This window comes from Vulpes vulpes, chromosome 12 (genome assembly GCF_048418805.1).
Source record: "Vulpes vulpes isolate BD-2025 chromosome 12, VulVul3, whole genome shotgun sequence".
NCBI lineage: Eukaryota > Metazoa > Chordata > Mammalia > Carnivora > Canidae > Vulpes > Vulpes vulpes.
In genome coordinates, this window is record NC_132791.1 from 85,830,222 (window position 1) to 85,839,501 (window position 9,280).

General features: G+C 48.3%; 1 protein-coding gene across 1 annotated transcript in view; it reads right to left on the minus strand.

The window, feature by feature from the left end:
- GMPR (guanosine monophosphate reductase) overlaps positions 1-7,172 on the minus strand; it is a 50,012-nt gene extending 42,840 nt beyond the window's left edge. The window contains exon 1 of the mRNA XM_025999332.2: positions 6,978-7,172. Coding sequence (XP_025855117.1) covers positions 6,978-7,064 — 87 coding nt within the window. The 5' untranslated portion in view covers positions 7,065-7,172. The remainder of the gene's footprint in view (positions 1-6,977) is intronic.
- Between the last annotated feature and the right edge of the window lie 2,108 nt (positions 7,173-9,280).

The following is a 9,280-nucleotide window of genomic DNA, read 5'->3' on the forward strand; positions in this document are numbered from 1 at the left end:
AACAGGTCAAAAAACACCAAGGGACATCTCGGGCCATATAGCCTTCCCATACATCTTGCTTGTTCTCTATACAACTCCATGTCCAGAAGGCTGCCTGGGTGAATGATGTCATAGGTATGTCTGCTCTGGCCTTAAGCAGCAGCAAAGATGAGGGGAAATGAGATGCTCTCACTGCATGAGCAGGTGGGGCAGCTCATTCGCTTCTCTACTTCCTTCATTATGATTCTTGGCTCTACTTCAGTGAAGCAAAGTTAGATTTGCATCCTGAAAGATAACTGAAGGAGTCTATTAGTTGCAACTTTCTGTGCTGCTAAGGGCACTCTAACATTCTGGCTTTGCAAGCTCAAAATAACCAGAATTCCTAGCTCTCAAATTACTCATACTCCTCCCAAGATGCATGGGGAGGGCTGCTACACTCTGCACCCAGCTGAGCTCATGATGGGTTTTTCTTGGCACCCCAAAACCCTATCAGCAGTATGGAAAAAACAGAGCTCTTCATGGAAAAAGGTCAGCCTTGACAGTGAACTCCCGCCCTTATTTCTATTCTTCATATGGTAGATTCCACACAATCCTTAATTCTAAGAATGAGAAATAAAATTATCTTCTCCAAGTAAGGATAAACTATTGGGACTACGTAAAAATAAAGAGCTTCTGCACAGCAAAGGAAACAATCAACAAAAGCAACCCACAGAATGGGAGAAAATATTTGCAAATAATGTATCTGATAAAGGCTCGGTATCTCTATCAGTATATATATATATATATATATATATATATATATATATATATAACCATATATAAAGAACTTATACAACTCAACACCCCCAAAATGAACAATCCAATTAAAAATGGGCAGAGCACCTGAACAGACATTTTCCAAAGACGACACTCGAATGACCAACAGACCCAGGAAAAGATACTCAAAATCACTCAGGGAAAATCAAATGAAACCACAATGAGATACTACCTCATTCCCGTCAGACGGGCTAAAATAAAAAACACAGGAAACAACAGATGTTGGCAAGGATGTAGAGAAAAAGGAACCCTCCTGTACTGCTGGTGGGAAGGCAAACTGGTATAGCCACTCTGGAAAATAATAAGGAAGTTCCTCAAAAACTTAAAAATAGAACTGCTCTATGATCCAGCAATTGCACTACTGGGTATTTATCCCCCAAAATACAAAAACATTAATTCAAAGGGATACATGCATCCCTATGTTTATAGCAGAATTATTCACAATAGACAAATTATGGAAACAGCCCAAGTGTCCATTGACTGATGAATGGACAGAGAAGATGTGGTGTATATAAACAATGGGATATCATTCAGCTATAAAAAAGAATGAAATCTTGCCATTTGCAATGACATGGGTGGAGGTAGAGAGTATAATGCTAAGTGAAATAAATCAGAGAAAGAGAAATGCTAATTGATTTCACTCATGTAGAATTTAAGAAACAAATGAACAAAGAAAAATGGTGGAGGGTGCACACCAAGAAACAGAGTCTTTTTTTTTTTAAGATTTTATGATTTTATTTATTCATGAGAGACAGCGAGAGAGAGAGAGAGAGAGAGAGAGAGAGAGAGGCAGAGACACAGGCAGAGGGAGAAGCAGGCTCCATGCAGGGAGCCTGACGTGAGACTCGATCCCAGGCCTCCAGGATCACACCCTGGGCTGAAGGCGGCGCTAAACCGCTGAGCCACCCTAGGTGCCCCAAGAAACAGAGTCTTAACTCTAGAGAACACATGGAGGGTTCCCAGAGGGAGGGGATGGGGGATGGGTGAAACAGGTGACGGAGAGTTAGGAGGGCACTTGCTGTGATAAGCATCAGGAGCGTACGGAATTGTTGAATTACTATAGTGTACACCTGAAACTAATATTACATTGTATGTTAACTATACTGGAATTAAATTTTTTAAATAAAAATCAATTCTTAAAAATTTGTAATTATCTTCCCCATTCTTATCCACACAGACAAAAAGACACACACACGTGCGCGCACAGACACACACACACACACACACACAAAATATACCACTTGTTCACTGAGAGAGACAGTTTAAATACCCCAGCCTCCCAGGACAAAAACTTGGCATTTAATCTGCCACAGCTGGTCAATGCGCCAAATATAGCACCTCCAAGTCCCCACTCTGCTAAGCTTGATTTGCAAGGGAACATAAAGGAATAAACTACCCCTCCTCCACCTCAAAAGTACATGTTTCTGCTGCTCTTTAAATGTACCTTCTCACTAAAGTTAGCCCTACAGGGGTGCCTGGATGGCTCAGTGGTTGAGCATCTGCCTTTGGCTCAGGTCATGATCCCAGGATCCTGGGATCGAGTCCCACATCGGGCTCCCCGCAGGGAGCCTGCTTCTCCCTCTGCCTGTGTCTCTGCCTCTCTCGGTGTCTCTCGAGAATGAATGAATGAATGAATGAATGAATGAATGAATGAATGAATGAATGAATAAAGTCCTACAGCCCAACATTTGGGAGCCAAAAACACAAATGGAAACCCACCCATCACATTTCTAAGTACCTCAACGTTACGCTCGAGCTAACGGGCTCCTACATAAGCATAAGCCTTCTTTCTATGTTGTGTTCTATTCTCCCATCTTGGCAAACACAATTTCATTAATGACCGAGAAAGCACCAGGACACGATGATATGGAGAACCAGACCCTGGCCTCTGGTCCACATCCTCTTCTCATCCCACCCAAATCCTTATGTGCACACACAGACACCCCCGTCTGCACACCAAGCTCCATACACACACACATCCGTTCCCACACACAGATGATGCATGGCCGCTCTCTGAGGTTGGAGGGGAGTACACCAGCAGCATGGCAGGTCCAGAAAAACACACCCTGGAAAGGAGCCCTCACAAGCCTCGGAATTAGCCTGAAGTCTTCTGGGCAAGAAAATCCAGGATCCCGAGTACCTGCAACATGCCCTAGAGGATAAGCTGGGCCTTCTAGTCCCTGTCCAGTGAAGAGGGTACAGGGGAGCAGAAGTGCGGTGTGAGTACTGATGCAAGCAATTCTCTTATTAAATACGTTATCATCTGTCTCACCTGTAAATGGTAAGTCTATAGGGATAATCCCTCTTGTCTTCATAGTCCTAGGAGCTCAGAGTTGAGGAATAAATTAATGTCTGACCAAGGGTTAAGAATGGTATTGTATTTCGGGGCAATGGTTGGTGGGGTCCCAGCCTAACTTTCTGGACATGTTCTGTCCCCCGCAGGCTTCATCACCAGTTGCCAGGATCTGGACAAGCTTGCGCAGCTGTGCATTACCAGAGAGCCACAGGGTTCCACAAACGGAAAAGACTCCAGCAGCTAGCCCAGCGCATCTGTGTGCACATCGGAACCACTGTAGGAAGATTTCCAAAATACACATGCTCATGCCGCTCCAAACTCAGTAAGCGAGAAGCTTTGTGTTGGGAGACAATATGTGTATTTTGGAGTGTCTCCCTAGGTGATTCTGAAGCATTCATTAAGAACAATGCTACTCAAACCCTCTAATTTTACAGAGCAAAATTGCTAGAGGCTGCTATGGTTTGAAATGCGTCTTCCAAAAAGATGCTGAAATGCCAACCGGTGGTACCTGTGAACCGTTAAGACTCTTTGCTGATGATCAAGGTAAGAGGAGGTCAGTCAGGTAGGGTGCACCCCAGCATGACTGGTGTTCTCAAAATGGGACAATGTGGACACAGACCCACAGAAAGGGAGAACATGTCATAAAGATGAAGGCAGATATGGAATGATGCATCTACAAGGCAAGGTACATCAAAGGCTGTGGGTAAACAACCAGAGGGTTGGAGAGAGCAATGTAACAGATTCGCTTTCCCAGCACTCAGAAGGATCCAGCCTCTGGACACTTTGATCTGGGGCTCCCAGCCTCCTGGACTGTGAGACAATAAATTTCTATTGTGTAAGCCACATAGTTTGTGGTACTTTGTTACAGCAGCCCCATGAAACTAACACAGAGCCAAGGTACTAAAATAGCACAGATGTTGGAAAAAAACAAAACAAAACAAAAAAACCCAGGTCAGCTTGCTCGCAGCCGGATATTCTCTCCACTGCCACGCTCTGATCCCTTGTGGGCCAACCTGCCGTGGACCCCTAAGGCTCAGTCAGACTTCCCCAGATCCGGTCTGCCTCTCCCTGGACCGCTGGTGGAAAAAAACCACTCGTGAGTTTTAAAAAGACTGAATTCTCATTGCGTCCTGTCTTCTCTGTCCTCTCTGTCCTCGGACAAGTGGCCAATTTTCTGCTACAGATGTCTTCATTGTCTGACTTCCACAGTTATGGCTGTGTTAATAAGTTGTTTTGTTTTGTTTTGTTTTTAAATCTTACCCTAGGTTAAGGGCTCACGTCGAACAACAGACCCAGGAATGGGTTCTGAAGAAGAGTGAACGGATCAGGGAGTCAAGGAATGACTTGACCAACGCCAGTGTATCAGATAAAGACAAAGTTCTTGGTTCAATCAACAAACATGTGACTTCTTTTGAAAGGATTACCCAAATGTCCCCAAGCAGCCCTGTGGGACTTTATTCTTGTGTACCAGGGGCTTGTTGCACAAGTTGAGAGATGACCTCCAGTCCTGTCTGGTACAATCAAAGCAAGGCCACCTGGCCCACCTTCCCCTGTACCCTTTGCCTCTGGGGGCTGACCTCAAATTCATTTTATATGACACTTGCAGAAATGCCCCTACAGGAGTCTAAGTGGCAAACCACTCTGCCTTTCTCTCCATTTCCTGTCCGCTGCCTGATGATCCATCAGCAGACGCAGCTCTCAGCAAAACTGTTGCAGTGATAAATCTTGTCAAGAGTCAAAGCTCCCTTCCCAGCCAGATCTGCTCTTACAGGGTATGTTTTCTGTCTCCTAGCTCCACTCTGCTCTGCTCTCCAGTGAGGCTCAAAGACTTGTCATTCTACCGTTAAGCTTCAACTTTGCATGCTGGTATCACCTCTGTCAGGCAGGGGGCATGCACCCCAGACTTCGATCGGATCCCACAATAAAAAGCTTTTATCATTTCCCTGTAAGAACTTCCAGGCATCCACAAGCAAACTGAGAAAACACTGAGAAGGGATTAGAAGCCTACTTAGATCGATGGCTAAGGAGATCCCTCAAACATCACTAAAGCAGGCAGATTATGGTACGCCACCAGCCAGGCACCCACACCATCGGGGGAATGAACTGGAAAGGCAATTCCAGTTGACTCTGGTTTCCAGGCACAGAGCTGGCAAAGTCCCACTAAAATGGAAATATGAAAACATCTCTCAAGGGCACAGAGTTCTCACTGCAATGTGTATGTGGAGATTGCAAAGGTGCCACTGGAAGCTGGGACATTGTTTCAATCAGCCCAAAGCATGAAACCGAATGATGCATGACATCATACTATTCTCTGGAAAAAGAATACTTTCTTCTATCACATAAATTATAAATGTTCTATCCGCTCAAGATCTTTCCTGGCTCAGAAAGTACATATGATAATCCTTCTATAAAGCACATAATTTTTTTTTAATTAAGTTCCTCTCTCCTAAGTGAATTTTGAACAAATACTGAAAGAAGATTGAGGCCACCACACGATTCATCTGCCCAGAATCCCCGCATTTCGCCTTCGTCCGGCCTTAGGTACTACTAGCTACCTGCCACCCAAACTATTTATTTTTCTTTTTATTTTCCCACTCTTTTAGCACCTTTAAGGACATGATGAAGGGCAGGAAGAGAGTATCCCAAACCAGAGTGATAAGGGTTAATCATTTCTGGCCTCTTGGGGTGCTGCCCAGTCCCATCCTCTCTGGGTCCAGCTGCCACCCCTCCTGTTGGAGAAGGTGACTTGTTCTGGTCACTGACTAAAAGAGGACGCTTCCTTAATCCAAACAAGCCCTTGGCTGGCAACGCCAGGCACTGCAGCGAGGCCTGGCCATGGGCACAGACAGGCAGCTGAGTTCCTTGCAAGGGGATTTATTTATGATCTTGTGGAGCGGAGCATTTGGAAGAGTGTGCTGGCTCGGCTTCCTCCTGTTTACTCCTGAGGCCCCAGCTCCTAATGGAGCCATTTCCCCACCTCCTTCTCCAGCTTTCAGAGGACCAGGCAAAGCCATGGTCCTCAGCACACCCTACTCCAGGGGTCTCTGCCTTTCAGGGGCAACTAGTTTATTCTTCATCGTCCCCAGGAGGGGTGTCCCTGGCCCTCTCCCCTGCGGCTACTGTCAGTCCAATATCCACCTGTTCCTTGGGCTCTGATCTCATCAATACAGAACCAGCAAAACTGCCCAGGATGTCCTATTTGCCTCCCACTGCCAGGCCTGTGCCCCAGTGCTTTCCGCTTTCCTGGAACTGGGCTGGACTGCAGCTGTCAGGTAGGTAGGGTGCCACCAGGCACGACTCCGCAGCCTCACTCCCAGCAAGGTCACTGAAACGTGGAAAAGTAAACCCTGAACTTTTGACACCCTGGAGTTTGCCTGTTTTTTCAGACATTTACAAAAAAAAAAAAAAAAAATCCCTTGCTGGAGCTGACACTAAAGCAGCAAAGGGCAGTTCTCCGCACTAAGAGACGGTGCCAAAATCACAAAGCTCTTCCTTTACACTTGGGCTCCACTGTGTCAATTCCTTCCTCTCTGCACCCCTCCAACCCCCCCCCGCATTCCTTCCAAGTCAGCTGGCCGCCTGATCTTCGCTCCTCTGTATCTAGTCTGTAGTACACTCCCCCCTGCCCACCCAACTGGACGTATTTAGAATTTTCCAGCGGAGCTGGGTCCCTTAAAGACACCTCAAGTCCTGGCAGGGAACCAGCTGGCTTCCCCCTTTCTCAGCAGACCGGGAGGGCTCGCGGGGGAGGGGGTCAGCATCCCATCCACCCACAGACACACGGAAAAGCCGGCAAGGTTAGCCCATCCCACCTCCGTCCACGGTCCTCTCCTGAGCCACCCGGAAAGCAAATCCCACCCCCACTGCGGCTTTCGGAGGTCCCCACCTCGGCTCGGCTCCGGAGGCTGCTCCGCTTGGGTCGGAGCAGGACATCCTTAAAGTCCAGCTTGAGGTCGGCATCTATGCGGGGCATGGTGCGGATCGGCGCGCTGGGGCAGGCGCGGCTGAGAGCGGGCACCTCCTTCCTGCAGCGCGGGCGCCGGGCGGCGGAGGGGGCTGGGGGCGGGGCGGGGGCGGGGCGAGGGGCGGGGCTGGCCAGGGGGCGGGGCGAGAAGCGCGGCTGGGGAGGGGCGGGGCAAGGACGGAGGGCGGGGCGAGGGCGGGGCGAGGGGCGGGGCGGACCAGGGGGCGGGGCGAGAAGCGCGGCTGGGGAGGGGCGGGGCGAGGGCGGGGCGAGGGCGGGGCGCCTGCGGGTGGCCGGTCCCGGGCAGTGGGGTGCGCACGCTGCGCCCTAGGGCGGCGGGTCCTGTGGCTGCGCTCGGCCCGCCCCCGCGCTCCGTAGGGGGCCTTCCCGGGCCTCCGCTCCCTGCTCCCCCGCAGTCGTGGAGGAAGGGGAGACGGGGCGGGGATGCGGACAGAGTAGGGAGACACCAATGGCTCAGAAAGTCAGCCAGCCTGACATTTTTAACACCCCCCCCCCCGCCCCTCCGATTGCACTTACAAGCCTCGTCTTCCTGTGCTGACCGAATGGGTGGGGGTCACCACTGGGAGGACCGGGGGATGCATATCGTCACAGGCCACACCTAGGTCCACGCCCCCCCAGGGAGACTTGTGTGACCGCCTCACCAGAGGGAAAAAGCTGCTCCCTGGGAGGTTTTGTTTCTTTCTCTAATTCCAAGCTCTGTGCGCCGGTCGAGTGCTGAGTCAGACCTCTGGCCTGCCAAAGAATAAAACCCTGGGGAGGCTAGATAGAATTAAGGAAAACTGTGGGCAGGTAAATCTATGGCAACGATGGGGATGAGGCAATTTTTGTATCCCCTTTGGATTTCAGGAGTGTATCTGTTGGGATAAAAGCAGGGAAGTGTATAGTCAGCGCAGGTCCTGGGGTTTGAGGGACCTGAATCCCCTCTGAGTGTTATCTGTCAGTTTATTTTTAATCCACTTGTTGACTTGGCTTTATTATACGTTAAGATGTGAGTAAATGCTTGGCCTGCACCTTCTCAGTCACTCAAAACAACCCCCCCCCCCAAGAGGGAGCCACCTTGCAGATTAGGCAAATGAGGATCACATTAAGGAAATGACTTGCCCATGCTCGCTTTAAAGTTAAATATAAATCGCTCAGTCGTTAAAACTTACTGCGGTCTTAGCTAGAGCTGCACAAGTCCCACCACCTCTCTCTGCCTGGGTTCAAAACTTGACCCCACCACTTTCCAGCTGAGTGACCTTGGGGAGTCACTTTATTTGTTTAAACTTCAGGGTTTTTTTTATAGGTTAAGAGGAAGGGAGGAAAAAGATTTAATGTTGTTTCCCAGGCTTTTGTAAGAATTAAGCTGCATGCATGTGTGTCTAGGCAAAATTTATAGACCCTGAATTGTTGAATCACTCTTTTGTGCTCCTGAAACTAATATAACACTGTATATTAACTGGTGTGAGACACAAAGGCAGAGAAAAATTATGCAATCTCTTTACTACCTACAGCCTATTGACAAGTCCTTGAAACAGGCAGAGTGACATTCCTCTAGGGATTCAACTGTCTCCATGTTAACACTTTGCTAAAGGCAAAAGGCAATTTTAGCTCAATCCCCAGGACCCTGTGAGTCTACTTTAACATATAAAAATCCCCTTAGAAATTTCCTTTATTTCTAAGCCCCTCAGGATACATATTGACAATCATCCCCCAAGCATATGACCCACCAATATACATCTGAAGGGTCTCATGACTCAGGTTTCATTAGGTGGTAATAAATGATCTTTTCCTAACAATAGCCAGTCCCCCTTAAGGTCCTAGAAACCTTGCCTCCAAAATTCCTTAGAGACCTATGCTCTCCCTAACCCTCTCCCTACTTGAAAGTATATAATAGGCCACTCCTCATGACCCGTGCAGCTCTTCCTGCCCAAGGGGCCTGTCCCCATGCTTTAATAAAACCACCTTTTCGCACCAAAGACATCTCAAGAATTCTTTCTTGACCATGGGCTTTGAAACCAAGTGCCTTTTCCAGTATCATATGGCACCCAAACGTGGGACTTTGAGTCCAGAGTCTCATCTGAACTCTGAGCCATGTTGCAAACTTGGTGCTTTCTCTCCTCTTCCTTTACTCTCCCTCCAGGGGCTCTTCAAGGAGTATGGTCTTATTGGAACACTTTCATGTCGATGGCTCAGGCTGTAATCCTCTAGCCCATGCCTCCTCT